The sequence below is a fragment of the Mustela nivalis genome (genome assembly GCF_964662115.1).
Source record: "Mustela nivalis genome assembly, chromosome: 8".
NCBI classification, from domain to species: domain Eukaryota; kingdom Metazoa; phylum Chordata; class Mammalia; order Carnivora; family Mustelidae; genus Mustela; species Mustela nivalis.
This window is the reverse complement of record NC_139027.1, coordinates 118,985,671-119,009,002: the sequence shown is the minus strand read 5'-3', so window position 1 is coordinate 119,009,002 and position 23,332 is coordinate 118,985,671. Positions and strand designations below refer to the sequence as shown.

The following is a 23,332-nucleotide window of genomic DNA, read 5'->3' as shown; positions in this document are numbered from 1 at the left end:
TCTCGTCATTAAAAATATTTATTCAGGCCATATACCAACATGGAAAATGTGACATACTATTAAGTAAAAAACAAGACATTAAACTGTTTATGCTGCATGATTAAAACTATACAAAGACTCCTATATTTAAAAAAGATTGTAATTTAATGGGGTGCCTGGCTGGCTCAGTTAGAACATCTGACTCTTGATCTTGGGGCTGTAAGTCTGAGCCCCACGTTGGGTGTAGAGATTACTTAAAAATAAAATCTTAAAAAAATAAAAAAGTTTGAACTTTAAAAATAATTTTATATATCCAGAATCAGCCCACTTTCTACTATCTTCAACGCAATGACCTTTGTGTGAGCCCCACGATCTGGCCTGCATCCTTGCTTCTACCCCTCCCATCTTTTTACCATGTGGCAGCTGAGGGGAGGGGGTGTCCTTCAAACTATAAACAGATCATGACCCCTTTCCATTCAGAATCCTGCAAAGGCTTCCCATTTCTCCAAATACATCTTGACTTTATCACTGCCCTCCAAGATACAGGACCTTGCCTGCTCTGATCTACTGCTCTGTTCCCTGCCTTACTCTGACTACTCCAACCACATTGGCTTCCTTGCCATGCTTCATTCACTCACTCACTCACTCACACACTCCAACTTCAGGACCTTTGCACCTGCTGTTTTCTCTGCCTGGAATGTGCTGCCTCCAGGTACCTGAATAAGTGGTCCCCTCCTTCCTCCTGCTGGCTCTTCAGAGAGGCCTAACGTGAACTCCTCATCCAAACCAGCACTGCTCCCTCTCTCAACTCATACCCTTTATTTTTCTCCATAGCAGTTACTCAGTACCCTCCCTGATACTTTTGTTCATTGTGTCATATACTTAATACAATGCAAATCCCTTGAGAACAAAGGTGCTCTGATTCTCTGCTGAATCCTTGTACCTAGCACAGTGCCTGGCACATAGTAGGTCATTTGAATCAAAGAATGGTGGACTAAATAACTACTCAGAAGAACTGTAAGCTTCATGTGGGCTTTCTTTCCTGGCAGGATCTCTCCTTCCCCAAGACGGTTCTCCCACCGGAGGCCTACACACACACACACACACACACACACACACACACACACACGGTAAAGTGCATCCTGTGAGGTGGTAGAATGTGTAGCTAACGGTCATGGCTTTGGAAGGGCAGATGCCGGCATAACACCACCAGCTATGTAGCCTTGAGAAAATGATGAGAATTTTCTGAGTGTTAGTTTTTCCTTGCGCAGAAGGAGAAGGATAGTAACAGCTTCCACTCCCGAGGGCTGGAGTTGGGACTCAATTTCCATAAAGCACTTAACAAGCACAGTGCCTGGCACAGAGTAGGTGTGCGACAAGAGACCCTCAAATTAATCACCAGTCATATACGTGCCTTTGGCTCTTTCCAGTTTACAAAGTGCTCTTATGCCTACTTTATCTGATGGGAGCCTTTCAAATACCCTGTCGGGTTTATCACCATTTTTATAGGTGAGGCACCTGGGTCAAAGTGCTCGCCTATGGACACAACTGAATCTGACTACACCACTGAACCCTCTTGCTCAGAAATACACCTGTTATCACTGCCAGTGCTAACGAAAGTGGTCTGGACAGCCCACTAGAGCCCCCAGACTCTAAACTGTGTGCCTAGGGTGAAACTGTGATGGGCAAATAAATTCAGCAAACAAAATCAGCCAGTGAGCCAGACCTTCCCAACGACCCCATGGAGGCGGGGGTGCATAGGCTGCCGCACCTCTGAATGAAGCCTGCAAACAAGTCTGGACAGACAAGCCATCTCTCAGAGTCCACCCAGGATTTAGAACACAAAAACACAAAAGCCCTTTCTCTAGTTTCTCCATTTCCAGTTGGGCAGCAGCTCTGAGCAGCAAATGCCACCTTTAGTGTTTGAGATCCTTGTTGCTCTGCTACCTCTAGCCTACTCTGCCTTGACGGAGACAGTGTTTCTTCCCAAAGGGAACCCGAGGGGGAGGCCCTGCATGGACCTCTGGGCCTGGCTCGCATCAGTTTCCTCCACCTTTCTAGGATTGAAGGCTAAGAAAAGTCACATGGTGGGGAAGAGACCAGCAGGTGTTAGAGGTGAATTTTAGAACCACAAGGCCAAAACAGCACACAGTCTTGGGAGTCACAGATTATCACAACTCCAGCACCTGAGAAACAGAGAAACTCACAACTTAATACCTTAAGCCTCATGGGGTTGGCAGAGATTCCCCTGGACGGGAAGGGGAAGACTGGGAATCTGATGGCTTCTGGGTCAGGGGCATCTCCCACCTGGTCAGAGGCTTAGCCAACAGGCCCTGGTGAGAATACAGCCTGAGGGCTCCAGAACCAGGAGGGAGGCTCAATGGACAGGTCTTGGATAGCAACTTAATGGCAAAATTCTACAACCAGGCCCTGTGGGGGAGACAGATGAAAGGGGAGAGGCAGGCTTCGGAAGGATGCTGCCAGGCCATCCAGCCAGGCCAACCAGCCCTGGCCCCTGGGTGCGCCAAGATCTCAATGGAGCCAGGTTTGTGGCAGGTGCCAATCACGAGGAGACTCTGACAGCAACACCACGATAGTCTGACTCAATGGCCCTTGCTCCTTGCTTGGAACGTGGTGTGTGAGCAGCACTGTGTCTGCACAGCACTGCACAGCAGCCTGATCGATAACTTCCATTTGCATAGTGTTCACAATGGAGATACACGCTCATGCCCCAAAACCCTGGAAATGGCCTCGGAAGATGGGTTGACAATGGCTCTGGCCAGGCAGTAGGGGTGGCTCTGGCCTGGTCTAAGGGCTACTTTGGGTCATCTGGAAAAAGGGTCAATACAACCACTCCACCCCTGGCCTCATCCTCATTCAAGGTCACTTTAGGTATCTACATTAATGAACTTCACTGATTTTTAAAAATGAGGGAGAGTTCTTGGGTAATCATGATCTCATATTAAAACTATAAGAATCTCTGTTGCTCTCTCTATAAAAAAATCACTGAAGAGATTAGCCCTCCCAGGCTGCTCAGAGCAGGGCAGACCAAAAGACAGAGGTTGGACTGCTTTGCCAGTGTGCGAAATTCCCAGGAGAAACAGCAGGAGGCACACGCGGAGTAGAGATGCTCCGGCTCCAGACGCCTGAAAGCCCTGTACCCTGGGAGATGGAGTCCTCCTCCAGAAGTCCCAGGTGCTTTTCTGTCTCTGGCAGGAGAGAAGAGCTTGTACTCTTGGGAATCAGTGCTGGCAGCACTGCTGGCTGTGAGGCCTGGCAAGTGGGACCAGCTCAGACCGGTTATGTGCTCCAGCCAGGATCAGAACTCATCCCGCAGCTGAGGCGGCTTGTCCATGCCGAAGAAAGAAGACGGCTTCCCCTGGAGGTCCCGTTCCCGCTTCACAAAGGCAGTGAAGGAGGAGACACAGTTGCCAATAAAGTGGTCAGCTTGGCCAAGGATGTACAGGTCGATCTGGGCCACTTCAGGCTTCAGGCTCACTACTTTAACCTGCAGGAGGAAGGGCAGAAAGTTTTCACCAGGGTGCCAACCAGTTCGGCCAAGGCCTGCAGTCATACCCTTCCTCAGCTTTTTTCCCCTGTGTGGAAGTGACACACACAAAAAGTGGGGCAGAAAGGATTAAGGCCTGGGGTCGGGCATTCTGGCAGCAGTATTGTCCAGCAGCTGGGGAGAGGCAGAGGGAGAAGCACATAGGGCTCACTGAGTCAAAGAAAGACATGAACTCATGACCTGAGCCAAAGGCAGACACTCAAACCACTGAGCCATCCAGGAGGCCTAAGTTGAACACTCTTAAATGATGCCCTGCTGCTCTTCACATGAAGATGACAAATCTTGAATGGGGGCTACAAAGCCCTGTTCAAGTCACCTCTCCACCTCTTATTCTCGCCACTACCCACCAGGCTCCCTCCTGCCTCAGGACCTTTGCATGTACTCTCCCTCTGTTTGGAGTGCTCATCTTTTTGTCTGGTTAATTCTTACTTAACCCTCACTCTGCAGCCCCAGTCTCACCTCTGTGGACCCTGATCTAGGGCAGAGTCCTATGCTCTACATTCTCCCAGAACCACCTTCCTGTACTTTAGAGCACCCATCTCAGTTTGTAGTTTCTACTCTGATTAAGATTGGTCTCCTGCATCTAATGGGGTTAGGGGTGTGGCAGTCGTCTGGTCACCGCTGGCTGGGACCAGCCTGAATAAACATCCACTGACTGGACAAATGAATGAGTGAGCCCCTGCCCCTATGTGAGCTCCTGGACTTCTCATGCAGCATATATTAGAGTTCTGCGCAAAGTCTCTTTTCCTGAGTCTAGACTGGGAGCTGTACCGGACAAGACCACATCTTACTTATCAGTATCTCCAGCTCGGCAGGGCCCCAGCTTAAATGAGGAGCAACGATAGGCTCTGAGCCCACGGAGAAAGGGGCTGAGGAGTGGGGAAAGGCAAGAACGTGGCACAGGAAAAGGAAAGAGAAAATGGCAAGAGGCTCAAGGTGTAACAAATATATCAACTCTAAAAACTCACAAAAAAACTCCCTGGGACTCTCCAAATGCTTCAACTTAGTACAGAGGTGGGGGTGTGGGCAGAGCTGGGGCTGAAAGTGCTTTGCTGTCACACAGAGATTTCTGATGTAACAAAAATCATCATCTTGCTATGTGGATGGTAGCAAAGAAATAATACTAGTTTAATCACGGCCAAAATCCCCGAGCAATTCCACCTACTCTCTGAAACTTACGCGCTCTGTGTCATGCCCACTATAATTAGCTCTGAGACCTCTTGGGTAAATTCTATCCCTTCTTGGGAGTTTGGTTTCCTCAACTAGATTATGCAGGGGTTGGGTTGGAGGAGCCCCGAGGGCTCCCGGCTCTGAGGGTCTTCTACAGAGTGGGTGGGAGGGAGGCCGGCCAGGATGCTTGGCATCAGCACCTTCTCTCCAAGACAGGGCTTCCAGCCTGTGTCTGGGGTAAAGGGAGAACAGGGCCCCTCACATAAAGCCATGGGTTCTCACTGCTAGAAAACAAACCTTTTAAGGTCTGTGCAAGCATTTAGAGCTTTCATTCACCCATGAAATTGTACTAAATGCTTACCATTAATTCAGTCATTTTATTGACACATACTTACTTGTTACCTACCCTCCACTGATATGGTACCAAACACATCCACTCACTGAATATATACTATTTGCCACTTCCTTGAGCCCTTACTAAGCACAAAGATCCTTCCCTTTATTCGTCAGTCACTTACTCCTACTATCAGTGATCGCTAACATTATTGAGGACTTGTTTTGTCCTGAAACTGTTTTAGTTCCTTCATATCTGATCTTCACAACTGCCCAGTGAGATAGGACTGCTCTCAGTTCCACTTTACAGAAGAGGGAACAGAAGCACAGAGAGGTAAAGTAACTTGCACAAGAGGCACAGTGAGCAGCACCCATGTTCTCTGGCTCCAGAGTCCAGGCCCTTAATCTCTCTGCTATGCTGGATTTCTCCCGAAGGCCCACTCTTTATGTGCTTATTCGAGTTGCTGAGCATCTACCAAGGTAGGCACTGTCCTAGACATTGGTGTAAGCAAGGCCCCCAGATGCTGAGGAACAGAACAGTGAGTCAGCCTTGGACTCTGCCTTTAAGGAGCCACCGCTCTTGGGAAGAAGGCCGTGTTTCTGGCCTCACACAGACTCGACAGTGCCTCCAGAGCAGATGTGATAAAATCCCGTGACAGTTCCAGAAGGGACATATTAGCTACAAGAGTGCAGGGAAATCTGGAGAGAAGGTGCCAAGATGTTTGGGCTGGGGTTTGAAGGAAGAATAGGAACCAGAGCAGAGGTGGACATCTAAGTCAGGAGGACATGAAGCATGCAGAGGGAGTGGTGGGACCACCCTGGAGCTTTCTTCAATTCCCTTCCCCTGACACCCCCGTTGGGGCCATACACACCTTCTCTTTAAAGAGCTCTTGGATCTCGGGCACGTAACTCTCGGAATCTGTGGCAATGTAGACTGACTGGGCGTTCAGCGTGTCCACCCAGAGCTTCACAGCCCGTCTGATTTCCTTCAGGTCAGGGAGGCACATGGTCACGGTGAGAGGGGCAGCCGTGCTGCGGCTGTAGCCCACACACTGTGGGGAGGCCATGAAATGCGAGCCCGCAGTCCCGTCCTTCAGCATGGCGCAGGCATTCTTCTGCAGGGTTGCAGGGGGACAGGGTTAAAGATGGCAGTGGGCCCGGGACCCCAGAAGCAAGGGCCACTGAGTGGAAAAAGGCTATATAGAAGCTCAACTATGTTTTAAAAAAAAGTATTGAGGGAAGAGGGAAATACATCAAGACAGTAACAGTGGCTGTCTCTGTGTAGTGGCATGCCGGCTTTCTACAAAGTATTTTTTTCTTCGTCTTACTGTATTATCTGGGACCTCCAGCAGGATTCTGAACCGTGGGGGTGATAATGGGCAGCCTTATCTGATTTCTGACTTTAGTGGGAACACTTCTGATAGCTCCCATGAAGTGTATGTTTGCTGTGGGTTTTGGAGAGATAGGCTTTATCAACTTAAGGTGGGTCCCTTCAATTCCCAGTTGGTTAAGAGGTTGCCTTTTTTTTAAAATCATGAATGAGTATTTATCAAATGCTTTCTTGGCCTCTACTGAGATGATTATATGATTTTTCCTCTTTGGGTACTGGTATAGTGAATTTCGTTGTATTCCAGGTATGAAGTTTACTTGTATCATATGCTCTTTAATAGGTTACTGGAATTTACTTGTATCTGTGCATCTATGTTTGTGAGAAAGAGCTCTACTCTTCTGAACTGACCTTATCCAAGTTTGGTTTAGTGTTCTGTTAGCTTTATTAAAAATAGCACCTTATATCTTTTTATGTTCTTAGCATGTTACATGGAAAACTTAAAGGTTTAGCTGAAACCACTCATAAGATATTCTGGGCCCAGATATACTGAGCCTCGATCCTTTTCTTTATAGATGGCGGGCACGGAGGGGGTCAAGTGCAAAAATGTGTGACTACAGTTGACCCTTGAACGACACAGGGCCTAGGGGCTGCCATCCCCTACCCCCGTGCAGTCAAACCCTATGTATAATTTTTGACTTCCCCCAAACTTAGCTACTAACAGCCTACTGTAGACCAAAAGCCTTACTGGTAATGTAAAGAGTTGATAAACACATATTTTATATGTTACATGTATCACATACTGTATTCTTATAATAAAGAAATCTAGAAACAAGAGAAAGTTACTAAGAAAGTCATAAGGAAAAGAAAACCCACGTACAGCACCTCCTTGTAAAACCTCATCGGCACGTTCAGGGGCCCACGCCATCTAAACCCATGTTGTTCAAGGGTCAACCATACCTCCTCGATTGACTCTGAGTGGATTTTGATCTAATTTCTATCCTTTGCAGTATTTTTCAAGTCTTCAATGATGACCATTTGTAACATATACACATACATACATTTTCTTATGTAACTTAAGGAGACTGTCTACAGTTCTCCTGTTATTTTTAAACAAAAGATAATCCAATGAGGTTTCTGCACATTTAAGCAGCCTCTAAATTTGGAAGATGACATCTTCAGTTCTTGGGGGCCCCACCCAATCTCCAGAGCCTGTTTTTCAACAAAGAGTCTACTGGCTAAACACTGAGCTGGACCACAGGACTCCTGGGCTGTGGGTCTCTCTCTGGCTGGCTGCCTGACTTGGGAGTCTAGTCTGATGTTTATTTATCCATCTGCAAAATAAGGACGAAAATGGCAATTGTTAAAATGAGGGCTGGCAAGCAAGCACTTTGGAGCCACATTTCTGATATGTCTAAGGCGGGATAGTGGAACATAGCCCTGTGGACTTGGCTGAGTGAGACCTCTCTGTCCTGGCTGGGACTCGGTGCAGTGGGTTCAGGGTTCAACACCCACAGGCATGGGCCCTAATTGGGGACACGTCCAAGCCAGCCCTGAGAGGAAGGGAGAAATTACCCAGTCAGAGCCAATGCGCAGATGAATGCCCACGTAGGGTCGGACGAGGTGGGTGCGGATGTGGGCCTCTCCCGTCCTCACCATCTCGTCTGACCACACCATGTACTTCTGGAGTGGCCTGTGCTCCTCCAGGACAGGGAACTGGGCCGGGGCCCCTGGCAGGGCCAGCACTGGATGTTCCTTTGCAGAAAATCTAAGCATGAGACAGAATGAGGGGAAGTCAGACAGAGGACACACAGACAGCCTGGCCGCAGCCCCCACAGGACAAAGGATGGTGTTGCGCCATGCCCCACAGATCCTACAGAGGGGCCCCTCTAACGTGCAAGAAGCTCGAGAGGCTGAGAAATCCCAACAGGCTGATAAGGAGTGGTGGCAGCGACAACAGGCACCACATACAATACTGTCCCGCCGCACGGAATTTACAACCCTCTTTGCTTGCTTAACAATTAAAAATTTACAGTAGAGCATTCCAACCTTTTGTATGTCATGCTGGTTTCCAGTCTATGGTGTGGTAATTCACTCTGGGGTGGGGTGTCTGGACCGCGCCTCTGCCCTTTTACCTACATGGCGGGACTGGGACATGCCACAGCTTCCAGAGGGCCGTGGACAGATCAGGCTCACAGGGAATGTGTACACACTGGGTGAGGACATTCGCTCAACATTTAACATATATTGGTAGACTGCCTACTGTGTGCTGGGGCCCAGGTGAGAACAAGACAGGCATGGTCACTGCCCTCATGAAAAGCATCTGCCATCTGCGGACGCGCCTGCCATACCCTCCTGAAGGCTCTCCTTCCCCCTTGCACACTATGCACTTTGCAATTATCTTCCCCCGTCTTTTCTGTAGGACACAGTCTTCTGAAGGCAGAGCCTCTATGAGCCTAGGGCAATGTCTGGCACATGTCAGAGCTCAGTGAATATTTGTTGAGCGAATGAGTGAGGAGAGAGCCTGTGCTCCCTTTTCAGCTAAATCCAGAGTCTGTCCTAGCAACACGAAACATCCTGATGGTTCCGTCAACTTGAACACACTTTCAAGCTCCAGATCTCTGTATGCTTGCTGCCTTGACCTGGACTGCCTTCCCTCTGTCAGTCAAAGACCTTTTCTTAAAATTGTGAAATCAGCACAGCCACTCTGGAAAACGGTTTGGTAGTTTCTTGTAAAACTAGAATGCAGTTACCATATGCCCCGGCAATTGTCCTCTTGGGCATTTATCCCAAACAAATGAAAACCCATATTCACACATGAACCAGCAGACGAACGTTCATAGCAGCTTTGCTCATGATAGCCCCAAAATGGAAACAGCTCTAAGCTGTTTGGAGTCAACTTCTCTAAGAAGTGACTAGCTAACCAAACTGTGGTGCATCCCCGCATGGAATGTGACAAGGCAGTAGCAAGGAACAAACCACTGAGACAGGTGACAATGTGGGATGGCCCTCAAGGGAGCTATGCAGAGTGGGAGAGGCCAAGCCCTCTATCTTACATACTGCGTGATTGTATTTATGTAGCATTTCTGAAAGGACATAATGGAGAAGAGGACAGAAGTGGAGAAGAGGTTAGTGGTTACGGGGGTGTGTGCGCCTGTGGTGTGTGCGCGTGCGTGGTTAAGGACATGGGTGTAGTCATATATTGGTCACAGAGAATCCTCATGAAGTCAGAACTGTTTGGGTATTTTGACTGTGGTGGTTACACAAGCCTACATGTGCGTAAAATTGAACAGACCTACACACGCGTGCACGTGCACATGCAGAAGTGAGTACAAGTAAAACTAGGACAATCTGAGTACGATGGGTAGATTGTATCAGTGTCAACATTCTGGTTGTGATGCTGTACTACAGTTTCGCAAAATGCCAGCACTGGGCAAAACGGGGTAAAGGGTACCTGGGAATTTCTTTGTTTCCTTTCTTTCCTTCCTTCTTTATCCCTTCCTTTCTTCCTTCTTTCCTTCCTTCTTTTTCTTTCTTTTTTTTTTGTCTTTGTATTATTTCTTACAACATGTGAATCTACAATTACCTCAATAAAAATTTCAATGAAAAGCTATTAAATATCTCAAAGCATACAGAAAAATACAATAACTTTACAACCCACCTACCTATGACACAAATTAGCAGATATTAATATTTTGCTAGGTCTCAGATTTAAAAAAAAAAAAAAGACACTGAAATAAAAGGTCTGTCTTGTCATCTTTCCCTCCTTTACTTTCTCCTCCCAGAAGATAGGGTGGCTTTATGCATGACTACACTTTTACTAATTACACAAAAAGGTATTATTCTGTGTGCTTTTCACACACCGTAATGGTACGGACCCAGGCTACCGAACCAGATGGCCTTGTGCTCGTGTTGACTATGGCACCTGCTAACTTGGACAGGTGACGTACCCATTCTGTGCGGCAGTTCCCTTATCTGTGTAACAGAGCTAATAATAGCTCCTGACGCGCAGGACTCTTGAGAAGATTATATGGATTAATCAGGCAAAGACTTTCGAACAGTACTGGGCACATAGAAAGCTCTTAAGAAATTCTGACTAGCACTATCACCATCGCTGTCCTACTGCACGAAACCCACTGCAAGTCTTTAGAAATTCAACTTCATGCTTTGCAGACTTGGACATGTTGACCGTGTTCGCTTCTCTCGAAGTTCTCCATTTTGCACGAGTAAGCATAGCAGCGCTGCAGCGGGCACACCCCTTTCTTCACACCCAGCCCAAACACCTCGTTCTACAGACACCTCTCAACCCTCCAAGGCCAGCTGCCACTCCCAAGCCCCAGCTCCTACGGGAGGGCTCCCTGTCCCACTTCTCCTTTGCTGCCTTCTGCCCACTGATGCGCTCCACAGCCATCTCCCCTGCTCCACCCTCAGCCCACAAGGGTAGGGGCCTGGGCCGTTCCACTCACCACAGCTCACACACACACTGGTTCAGGGTTTGTGTCAAGGAAGCAACAAGCAAGTGCTCGCTGACATCCTGGCTCTGCACGACACTTGTTTCATTACAATAATCTTATACGTACACGTATGGGAATCACATATCGAGCCTTATTATGTGACCGGCAATGTTCTGCTTGCTTTATGTGTGTGAATGCATTTGGTTCTCACAGGAGCCCGGTGAGGTAAGCACTATTGTTATTCTCCTTTTACAGATGAGGAAATGGAGGCACAGAAAGGTCATGCAACCAGGAATTGGTGGAGCTGGGATTTGAAACCAGGCAGTCTGCTCTGGAATCTGGTGTTCTTAACTATGTCCCTCACTCTCAACTCCCCCATTGCCATCAGTGAGACCCTCAAAAGCAGAGTATGCACGCTCTGTTTCTGATCTGTAGCCTCTAGCACAGGTCTCAACACACAATGGGTACAATTAATACTTTCAGAATGAATGGTTGAGGGAATGTGACGGATTCATGGGTCTTACCAGAAACACCAGGCCAGGTTGTCAGGGGTCAGCAGAAGAAGCAGCGCATATGAGCTGAACACCTACCACTGGGCCCTCAGCCAAACTCCTTTCCAATGTCACCTCAGAAGATTTTGAAAGGAGAAAGCCAGAGTTTGTGATCCCCCGGGCGGTGCAACCACTAGGACACATTAGGAACTGTGCGCTCTCTGACCTCTTGGAGAGAACCTGCAGTTAACCCGTGGAGAATTCTAGATTCGGAATGTCTATCCTGTCTCCCTATATCCGGATCAGTACGTGGCTGCCCCACTGGGACATCAGCTCAGACCTGATGAGCATCAGGAGGCCCAGACCGATGTGTTCATTTATACCCAATGAGAGAGGAGAGTGCTGGCTGTTTGGAAAGAAAGAGAGTGCTAAGGGTGTTGTTTGGAAAGAAAGCCTCAGCAGCTCCATCCGCCCCTGAGCGCCCTAGGTCAGGCCCTTAGCCGGATCACTATCCAGCTGAAAAAGGCATATGCCCTTGCTGCTGGGTGCAGTGAACCTCTGGGGTTCTTCCCCTCCACCCCTCAACTCCTGAGATGCCTCTGCCCAGCTGTTTCTCTATGCACAGCATCTGCTCATGCGCACAGAGCAGAGCACACTTGTGGGGCAGTGCATGAACACCAAACTGAGTGCAAAGGATGCAGGGACATGAAGGAGGTAGGCCCTTGTCGCAGTGGCCCTATCAGGAAGGACTACCTTTCTCTCCCACTCTTTGCAGGAATGGCTCCTCAGGTCTCAGTCTGGTCCCAGCCCTGCCAATTACATGTCACTTGTTTATGGGAGGAAGGCTGCAGCCTGGGAGCTCTGTAACGATAAGGGCTGGCAGTGGAGCAGGGGAGATGGCTGTGGAGCGCATCGGTGGGCCAAAGGCAACAAAGGAGAAGTGGGACAGGGAGCCCTCCCGTAGGAGCCGAGGCGTGAGAGTGGCAGCTGGCCTTGGAGGGTTGAGAGGTATCTGTAGAACGAGGTGTTTGGGCTGGGTGTGAAGAAAGGGGCGTACCCCCTGCAGCGCTGCTGTGCTTACTTGTGCAAAATGGAGAACTTCGAGAGAAGCGAACACGGTCAACATGTCCAAGTCTGTAAAGCATGAAGTTGAATTTCTAAAGACTTGCAGTGGATTTCATGTAGTAGGACAATGATGATGGCGATCGTCAGGATTTCCTAAGAGCTCCAAATACCAGCTAACTTCATGCCACGAAAATGGTTCAGTATGACGGTCCATGGCCTTTCAACATTTGATGTGTGATCAGTATCTACCGAATTAAACCTCCGCCGGGGTATTCACAGACTCAGAAGCAGCAGAGCTAGAAGTATTCTTAGAAGTCACCTAAGTGGGGAAGAAATGCCTCTTTATCCCCTTCTCCTTGAATTAGCTGGACACATGGCAGCCCCCAAAGAAAGAGATTTCTATGTACCTCTCGCAGTTAAGGTATGGCGACCACGTGTTTAGGAACTAGTCAACGAGATGCAAGAGGGTTATATGGGACTTCTAGAAAGGTTCCTTAAAAAGGGGAGGCTGTGCCCCTCTTCTGCCCTTTTTTCCTTCCAGCCGCCTGGGGCAAGGTTGTAATGGCTCAAGTTTCATCGGCTCTGTGAGAGGACACTGAAGATAAAAGCTGGTACTGGGACGGCTAGGGGGGAGGGGGCCTGAGCCCTGACCACACGGCTGGGGGGGGGGAGGGGGCCTGAGCCCTGACCACACAATGGAGCTGCCATCCAGGAGCGGGTTGCAGACCCAGTACTTCTCCTCCTTAAGAAAACAATACATTTCTATCTTCTTAATCTGCTACTATTTGGGGTTTCCTGTAACATGTGGCTTAGAGTAAGCTGATATACATAGACCTGTGGCCATCCAAACATTTTGTTGACATACAAGAGGATTACTGGTTAAAGGTGGTGGGAAGGAACCTGAGCCCCTCCTAGCTGGCCCTGCATTGCCAGCCTCATGGCACCAGAGGCCCTTCTCAAGAACTGAGGAACAGTACAGAAACCACAGACCTTGGTCACCCTCTTCATTTTAGAGTTGGAACGCTGGCCAGAGAAGGGAAGCAATATACCTCGTCCCACAGTAAGCCAGGGAAGAACCTGGCCCTTTCTAATGCCATTCTCCCTACACCCATACCCCTGCCCCCAGAGGATACCTTTCTACAAGAAGCAAGTGTCCACTATCTTAGAAAATGTTTAGAATATATTCGATCTCCAGCTCCCTCCTACAAAGCACTCAGGCTGCTTATCAGGGCCTACAGGGCCTACAGAGCCCCATGTGGTCTGACCCCTGCCACTTCTCCAAGCTCTGCATCTGTGTAAAAGATTAATTCTTCAAATCTCCCCTCGTTAGGTGGGCTCTATGTTCCTCCCAACTGTATGAAGCAGAAGTGACTCTGTCCCAGTCACCAGGCCCAGGTTCTAGGGGCCAGCAGCGTCTACTTCCCATCTCTGGAAACATTCACTCCCTGGTTGTACCCTCTCAGAACTTGGCTGATATGCTGTCAGAAGTCCAAGCCACATGGGGAGGCCGAGTGTACTCACATCAAACAACTGCCCCAGCTGAGCTCCCCGAGGACAGCCAGCATTACCGGCTAGCTATGAGCGAGCTCTCTTGGACATGCAGCCCAGCTGGGCTTCTGGACTCCAGCCTCTGCTGACAGCTGACTGCGACCACATCAGACCAAAAGCAAGAAGTGCCCAGCTAACCCAAGCGTCCATCAACAGATGAACAGCTAAACAAAATGTGGTCTGTGCACATAATGAACTATTCAGCCTCAGAAGGACTAAAATTTTGATACACAGCACAATGCAGATAAGACCGGAAAATAGTATGCTAAGTGAAATAAGCTGGACACAAAAAGACAAATATCATATCCCTCCACTTGTGAAAAGTTTTCAATTAGCAATAATCGCGCCTCGGATAAACCTCATTGGCTATGATACTGCCACTGCGCAAAGCTCATATCCCTCCACTTGTATGAGACCTAGAATAGGCAGAGACAGAAATCAGAGACAGAAAAGTTGAATAGAGGGATGGGGTGGGGGGTGTGGGAGAGCGGGGAGAAGCCATTTAGTGGGTACAAACCTTCTGTCTGGAGTGATGAAAACGTTCTGGAGATGGAAGGTGGTGACAGCTGCACACAACATGGCACAGTCCTTAATGGGACTGAATGTACGCTTAAAACAGTGGTCACAAAAATAACAAAATCACACACACACACACACACCCCGGTAACCACTTTTTGAAATCTTGTGTTTATGTTTAGAACTGAACCTGCCAGCAGTATTTTCTAATCTGGTAAATATTGATATTAATTCCTCCTCAGAAGAGACAGTTAAGTAATACTCGATCACGAACCAAGCCCAGTAGTTTCACATTAAGCTAATCTGTACAGGTGTACAGGTGTGTATAAAAGTACGTGGAGGATGGAAGTACATACATCAAGCTGCTAAGAGTGTTTTTTGAAGGGGGGGAATGGATTACGAGTAAATGTAATCCTTTTTTTTTTTTAAAAGATTTATTTATCTGAGAGAGAATGAGAGAGAGCATGAGAGAGGAGAGGGTCAGAGGGAGAAGCAGACTCCCCATGGAGCTGAGAGCCCCACTGTGGGACTCGATCCCAGGACCCTGGGTTCCATAACCTGAGCCTAAGGCAGTCACCCAACCAACTGAGCCACCTAGGAGCCCCTGTAATTCTCTTCTTTATCAAAAATTTTAAAATCTCCCACCAAATCTGTGGTTCTAAAGGATATTTATACCAAGAAATGAGATGTTTAACACGGTTGGAAATGGCACAGTTGGGATTCTGGAAAGAGGGAGAACCAAAAACCGGAAGGACTGCCTCACTGAGCACCGCCAACCTAGGCAACTTGGAAATAACTGCCCGCTGCTGGGGAACTGCTCCCAACTGGCTTATTATGCAGTAACAGACGATGGAACGGTCCCCACACTCCTCCTCGCTCACTCTACACCAGCCACACTGGCCTTCTGTCGGCCCCTCCACCACACCAAGCCTGTTCCAGAGCCTCTGTGCTCCATGTCTCCACCAGGAAGAACTACCCTTCCCTCCAGTTTTTCCCACAGATGGCTCCTTCTCTTCAGGTCTCCCATGGACCGAATGTTTGTGTCCCACCCCCGCCCCACCCCTCCGATTCATACTTGAGGTCCCAATCCCCAAAGCGATGATATTAGGAGGTAAGGCATTTGGGAGGTAATAAAGTTTAGTTGAAGTCATAAGGGTAGAGCCTCCATGATGAGATTAGTGCTTTGTAAGTGAGCCTACTCTCTCTCCAACATGTGAGGGCACGGCATAGAGGCAGGAAGCAAAAATCACCAGAAATCAACCATGGTGGCACCCTGATCTCGGACTTCCCAGCCTCCAGATGCATGAGAAATAAGCGTGTTGATTGAGCCTTCAGGCTGTGCTATTTTGTTATAGCAGCCCGAGCTGACCGAAACAAGGTCTCAATCCTCCAATCACACATCACCTGTTTACTTCCTTCATGGCAGGCACCACAGCTTCTGAAAACAAGGAGGTGATCAAACGGAAATGCCCATCTGAGATCAGCCACAAGGGACGAGTAGAACCTGCCTTGACTGAGTATCCTCAGTAGCTCCCGAATTAGCTCAGGAATCCCAAAGGGGAATTGGCAGCTGTTACTGGCACAGCTACTGTCCGAGGTGATTAAGAATGGGTGCTCCTGGGACACCTGGGTGGCTCAGTGGGTTAAAGCCTCTGCCTTTGGCTCAGGTCATGATCCCAGGGTCCTGGGATCAAGCCCAGCAGCGGGCTCTCTGCTCAGCAGGGAGCCTGCTTCCTCCTCTCTCTCTCTCTGCCTGCCTCTCTGCCTACTTGTGAGCTCTATAAAAAAATTAAAAAAAAAAAAAAATCTTCAAAAAAAAAGAATGGGTGCTCCAGAATCAGACTGCCTGGGTTCAAATCCTAGCTTTGCCACTTCAAGCTATGTGACCTTGGGCAAGAGACTTCACTCCTCTTTGCTTCAATTTCCCTACATGTAAAGCACAGACAATAGTAACTCCTGTTGCACAGACTTGTGGAAGGATCCAGTGAGTTATCACCTTAGAAGACTTACGTAGTGAAATGAAAGCTTAGAACGGTGTTTGGTACATAGTAGGCACTAAATAAACAGCAGTTTTATTACACATTAAAGAGTTACATTTGGCCTGCAGACGCCCTCTCAACAGCTGGATGAACCTGGGCAAGTTTTCTTACCTCACTGAACTATTTCCTCACCTGCCAAATGGAAATCAATCATAAGACCCACTTCATGGAGTTTCTCAAAGTCTTTCTTTATATGAAATAAAGCATGTGAATAATCGTATTAACAGCTAATATTCGTTGGCCCCCTACTATGAACCATGCGCTCTATGCCCTAGGAGGCAGATGCCACAGGGCTCCTTCCAGTTAACCACGAGGAGATTCAGGCCAGACAGCTGGAGAGGCTGTTCAGGGTCTCCTGAGAGAGAGAGGGACAGGGCTGAGTCCGAGCCCAGATCTGTCTGATCCTAAGCACAGACTCCTTTCTCTACCTCAGTCTACTCTTGGTCTATAGAACTCCAAGCCTATCTATGACCACGTATGAATTCCTACGTTCCTCACAGCCCTGAACCCAAGTCTGACTTTCAAGCCCACGTTCGTTCTTGCCAGGCTATAGCATCAAGGCGAAAGCACTCTGTTCGTTAGCATCATTATAACTAGCCTGTGGCTCCCTGAAGGCTGAAGCTGGATCTTCCTCATTTTTATGTATCACCTCTGGCCTTTGAGCACTATGTCTCATATGTGACAGACGCCCTATAAATATTTCACAGCCTGTGCCTGTGCCCTGCTAACCTATTTTTTTTAATAGGGCTCACTGGAGTGCAATTAATAAAGCACATCCAATTATTATCAGGATGACATCACTTCTCAGTCTATACCCAAAGTGGCTTTTCTCAAGAAGCTACTTCCAATTTTCACCTTGTGAAGAAGAAGGTAACAGGGGAGTGATTCTCACGCCTAGAGGAGGAAATCGAGACCCATGAGACTGCACCATATTCTTTTTATGACATCCTTTATCGGCCGATAAACTCTTGCTCAACCTTGTGGCAGGTCAACGTCTAACCGTGTCAGGCGTTGAGATGGGAAAAGATCACACAGGATCCTAAGTTCAACAGACAGAATGGCTGTACCTTTGTTCTCAAACATCAGGGTGTGGCGCAGGGGGAGAGCGGTGCAGGGAGATGGCCAGGAAGGTGCTGCCTTCTCAGGGGCCCCGTGCCCCTCCCCTAAACCCAGCAACATTGTCCCCTCCAAGTACCTCTGGATCCACTGGTCTTTGTAGGAGGCACTGAAGGAAATGCCAGAAAAAAGCTCAGACTTGTTGAAACTCACATGAAACTGATCCCAAAATGGGCCAAAGGGATTTCCTTCCTGCAGAAAGAGAGAGATCAAGGACTTACTGAGAAGGAGGGAAAGCTTTCTGGGGATGGGGCCAAGGAATTGTGGGTGGGGGAACCCTGGTCGACTAGACTTCAGTTGAAACACCTCATAGGATGGCCCAATAGGAATGTCACTTTAAAAATCCTGAGCTGTGGACTGAGGAGAGCAGCTCAGCCTCCAGTCTGGTTTCCTTCAAATGTTCTTCGCAGTGCCTGACAGAGTCTCTTCTACTGACATGCCGCATCCCACTGACCCTGCAGCACTGGTCGGGGTAGAGGAAGGAAATGGATCTTGAATTTGGGCTTTAGATCTTGGACTAGACCTTTAGAGACTTTCAGGACCAGCTAACACAATGCCCTTATTTTCAAAATGGAAACCAGGCCCCAGACAGGCTAAGACCCTTGTCCAAGGTCACACAGCAAGTGAGGACAGTGTCATGGCTACAAGCCAAGCCTCCGTTCTCAAATTTCATGGCTCTTTCAACTATCCTCCCTAGACTTCAGTGTAAGCACTGAAAGACACACTGGGGATTATTTTATTCCCAAAGTGGCAGAAAATTACAAATTTCTCCTGATAAAACATGACTGTTTCTTATTTACCTGCTGAAAGGTGGGAAAGTATACAAGTTAAGAGGGTGGATAATGGAGCCAAATTACCTAGGGTTGAATCCAAGCTTATTTGCTATGTGACCTTGGGCAAAATATTGAAACTCTATGTTGTACTCTGTCCTCTCTATAAAATGGGCATATTAATGGTACTTCCCTCATAGAACAGTTTGAAGATTAAGTGGGTTAATATGTGTAAAGCTCTTAGCATAGCACCCGGCATGTAGTAAGTCACATAGAAGGATGCCTGGGTGTCTCAGTCGGTTAAGCGTGCGACTCTTGATTTGGGCTCACGTCATGATCTCACGATTATGAGACTGAGCCCCAAGTTGGGCTCTGTGTTAGGCATGGAGGCTGCTTAAGATTCCCTCTTCCTGGGGCGCCTGGGTGGTTCAGTGAGTTAAGCCGCTGCCTTTGGCTCAGGTCACGATCTCAGGGTCCTGGGATCGAGCCCCACATCAGGCTCTCTGCTCAGCAGGGAGCCTGCTTCCTCCTCTCTCTCTGCCTGCCTCTCTGCCTACTTGTGATCTCTGTCTGTCAGATAAATAAAAAAAATCTTTAAAAAAAAAAAAAAAGATTCCCTCTTCCTTCCCTCTTTCCCTCTCCCCCTGCCCCTCCCCTCACTTTCTCTCCCAGTCTGGAAAAAAAAAGTATTAGTTATTATTACTCCTGTGGCATTTTACAGTTTATAAGCACTTTTGTAGCTGGCCCTCATGACATTTATGAATGAGACGGAGCAGGGATTGTTGTCTTTATTTCGCAGGTAGAAATAAAGGCTCAGTGGAATCAAGATCCTCTGCGCCAATTGACAATGATGATGAATGTCAGCAATGGGACTTAAATCTCTGTCTTTCTACTCCAAGCCCTTCTAGTGCCTTTCCCCACATAGTGCTGCCACAGTGTCTTAGGGGCCTAGAGGGCATAGGACAGGCAGAGAAGGTCCCCCAGACCTACCTTCATGGGGCATGTCTTCTTATCGGGGCTTCGCTGGGCTGCCACCTCAAAGCAGTATGCCACCCGCCTCTCAGGGGGCCAGTGAGTGGGTGCCAGCTTCTCCATGAAGTCCTCCAGGCTGATAATGCGATGGTAAGCCTGGAGGGGCTCCAGCTTGAAGTACTTCTGGTAGGACACATGGAGCTACAAGAAAAGGTGCAAAAGGAGAGGCATCTCCTTAGTATCCTACTGACTCTTTTAAAGACATTCTTTAAAAGCATACACTCCAAGACCCAGAGAGCTCAGACTATAAGCCAATGGAAAAGCTTCTGGAAAAGGACACCAAAGCTAGAAGAGAAAAAAAGCCTGGGAGAAATGATCTGCAAACTAACGAAGCAATAGTTGACATCTCTTATGTTCAAAAACGCTTGCTGATCTAGATGAAAAAAAGACAAACAATGTAAGGGAAAACCTGAGCAAAGGACAGAAGTGAACAACTCATAGCAAAAAAAACCCATATAGCCAATACATTAAAAAGATGTACAAACTCACTAGTCATTAGAAAAATGCAAGTCACCGTTACAAGAACACTTCTCACTTATTAGACCAGCAAAGATTTAAAAGCTTAACTTTAATTGTTAGAAAGGAAGTGGGGAAACAGGCTGCTACATATGGCTGGTAGTTGAAATGAACATTCTGGAACAATCACTTTGGAATGTGATCTTGCAGCATCTACCAAGAATTTAAAATGTTCCTTCTACCTCTGTGTATTTTCCCTGCAGCTCTTCCACTTTGCGCTGGGAGATGGGTACAGGAACGCTCAATGTCACAGCAGAAGCACAAGACAGACCTCAAAAGAAGTCACACATTAAGTTCACAACAAGGGCTGCCTCTGGGGCTGGGAGGAGGGGGTGGGAGTAGCCTTGGGAGCCACGTGAGACTTTAGCTTTTCACAACTTCATCTATAATATTTTATTTCTTTTATTAAAAAAAAAAAAAGAAAGATGAAGCAAAGAAGAAAAAATGTTAAATGATGATCACATCTAGTGGTGGGTACATGGATGGTGATTATATTAATCCCTATAGTTTTCTGGATTAAAAAAAAAAAAATTCCTAGAACACCATGGAATAGAGACGCCTGTGTGGCTCAGTGGGTTAAGCAGTTGCCTTTGGCTCAGGTCATGATCCCAGGGTCCTGGGGATCAAGTCCCACATCGGGCTCCTTGCTCAGCGGGAAGGTGGCTTCTCTCTTTGCCTCTGCCTGCCTCTCTCCTGCTTGTGCTCTCTCTCTCTCCCTCTCTGACAAATAAATAAATAAAATCTTAAATAAATAAGTACCATGGAATAAAAATTCAGACTTTATCCTAAAGGTCAGGGTTCCCAAGCAAATTCCACTAGTTCATGGGGATAAAGAGTTCTGCAATGCAGAGGTTCTGGAGTTAAACAGACCTGGGAAATGCTGTGTTATGCTACTTTTTTTTTTTTTTTTTTACCTTTTTACACTGATTTCTTTACTACAGGACTTCTCCATATGCTAATGTGTATTCTGAATCACCAATTTTGGAGGATGGGAAATTGAGACTATAATTTCCCAAACTGATTTAACCATTGCCCCCCTCCTTCATGGCCATTGGCATTTCAACAAACAGAATTTGGGAAATCTATTAGCAACAAGGTCTTGCTGAGGAATTTTATTAAATTTTTAAAAGATTTTATTTATTTATTTAACAGAGAGATCACAAGTAGGCAGAGGTAGGCAGAGGGGTGGGGAGCAGGCTCCCCGCCAAGCAGAGAGCCCGATGTGGGGCTCGATCCCAGGACCCAGAGACCATGACCTGAGCCGAAGGCAGAAGCTTAACCCACTGAGCCGCCCAGGCGCCCCTATTAATTTTTTTTTTAAGATTTATTTATTTACTTTTTAGGAAGAGAAAGAGAGAACACGAGCAGAAGAGACAGAGGGAGAGAGAGGACCTCAAGCCGACTCCAAGTTGAGCATAGAGCCTTATACAAGACTCAATCTCATGAGCTGAAAGCAAGAGTCAGATGCTTAACCAACTGCACCCCAAGCACCTCTTGCTGAAGGATTTTAAACAGAAATAATAAGAGATCTGACTTTTAGAAAGATCACTCCAGTGGAAGAGGACAGAACAAATGGATGGTAAGCTTAGGGGAGGAAGAGGACTAAGGAGGTTACTGCAATGGTCCTTTTATTTGTTCAAGTACTCACTCAATGTGTATTTTTGAGCATTAAGTCCAAGTGAAGACGGAGGGCATGGACAGCTTAGGACAGGTAAAGGAACATGGAGTAGAGAGTAAAAGGATTACTTCTTTCAACTAGGATGACTTCTAGGTTCCTGGCTTGGTATTCAGGTGAATGGAGGTAACATAAACTAAGGCTGGAAATATAGGCAGTGACACAGGTTTGAGAGGGAAAGATGCCAAGTTCAGTTCTGTCTTTGTGAATCTGAGGTATCTCTGGGAAATCCAAGTAGACTCAAGGGCTTAGGAATTAGAAACACAGGCTTATGATCAGAGGAGAGTCTGGGCCATAGATAAGATTGGGAGATATGCAGAGAACAGTGAAAGCCACAGGACTCAACAGAAATTTACAGCAAAGAAAATGATGGTAATAATAGCAACTAATATTTATTGAGTGCTGAGTTAGTGCCAGGTGCTGTACTCATCACATTTCATGGACTTGCTCATCTAATTCTAAGAGGTGGGAACATAAACCATCTCCAGTTTACTGACGAAGAAACCCAGGCAGACAGACTCTAGATAACTCATCTGAGGTCACATAGCTAATAAGCAAATGGAACAAGGAGACACATGAAGATTTATTTTTTATTTTTATTTATTTATTTATTTGAGAGAGAGAGAATGAGCGAGAGAGCACGCACATGTGCTCGAGCGCGCATATCCGGAGTGGGTGGGGGGTAGCAGGAGGGACAAAAGGAGAGGGAGAGAAAGAAATTTTTAATTTAATTTAATTTATTTATTTGACAGAGAGAGAGTGTGCACAAGCAGGGGGAGCAACAGGCAGAGGAAAGGGAGAAGCAGGCTCCCTGATGAGCAAGGAGCCCGTCACAGGTTTCAATCTCAGGAGCCTGGGATCATGACCTGAGTTGAAGGCAGATGCTTAACCAGCTGAGCCACCCAGGAGCCCTGAGAGAGAGAATCTTAAGCAGACTCCACGCCTAGCACAGAGCCCAACTTGGGGCTCAATCTCACAACCATGAGATCATGATCTTACCTGAAATCAAAAGTTGGACGCTTAATTGACTGAGCCACCCAGGCGCCTCAAGGCACACCCATTATTTAAACAGTGGGTGGAGAGAGAGAAGCCCCACTTCCAGCACAAAGAAGAAAATGCTGAGTTGGTGAGGGCTAAAGCAGAAACAGGCTATGTCTTAGAAGACAGGAGAGTAGGGATGAGAGGCTCACAGGCCCAGATACCACTGGGAGGATAGCTGTAAGACTAAGAAATGACCTATAGATTTGGCAATTCTGAGGTCCCTGGTGGCCTCTGTGAGAACAGTCCCAATGAGGAAGGGGAGCCTAATGGGAGAGGTTGAGAAACCCATACAAAGCAAGAAATAGAGACTCAGAAAGATCCTTGGCTGAGAAGGCAAGGCAAAGAGAAAGAAAACAAGGCAGAAGGAGACAAAGAGACAATGTCTAAACTATAATAGTGAGTGCAAAAAATCAGCACATTGGGGCGCCTGGGTGGCTCAGTAGGTTAAAGTGTCTGCCTTCGGCTCAGGTCATGATCTCAGGGTTCTGGGATCGAGCCATGCATCGGGCTCTCTGCTCAGCAGGGAGCCTGCTTTCTCCTTCTCTCTGCCTGCCTCTCTACCTACTTGTAATCTCTGTCAAATAAATAAATAAATAAAAATTTTAAAGATTTTATTTATTTCACAGACAGAGATCACAAGTAGGCAGAGAGGCAGGCGGCGAGGGGCGGGGGGGGGGGGGCAGGCTCCTTGC

General features: G+C 47.4%; 1 protein-coding gene across 1 annotated transcript in view; it reads right to left on the bottom strand.

The window, feature by feature from the left end:
* The window catches only part of POFUT1 (protein O-fucosyltransferase 1), a 26,594-nt gene continuing 3,262 nt past the window's right edge, over window positions 1–23,332 (bottom strand). Inside the window, exons 3-7 of the mRNA XM_082745968.1 lie at window positions 19,367–19,549; window positions 17,686–17,798; window positions 7,953–8,145; window positions 5,923–6,165; window positions 1–3,487 (exon numbers count right to left, since the gene is read on the bottom strand). Coding sequence (XP_082602094.1) covers window positions 3,299–3,487; window positions 5,923–6,165; window positions 7,953–8,145; window positions 17,686–17,798; window positions 19,367–19,549 — 921 coding nt within the window. The 3' untranslated portion in view covers window positions 1–3,298. The remainder of the gene's footprint in view (window positions 3,488–5,922; window positions 6,166–7,952; window positions 8,146–17,685; window positions 17,799–19,366; window positions 19,550–23,332) is intronic.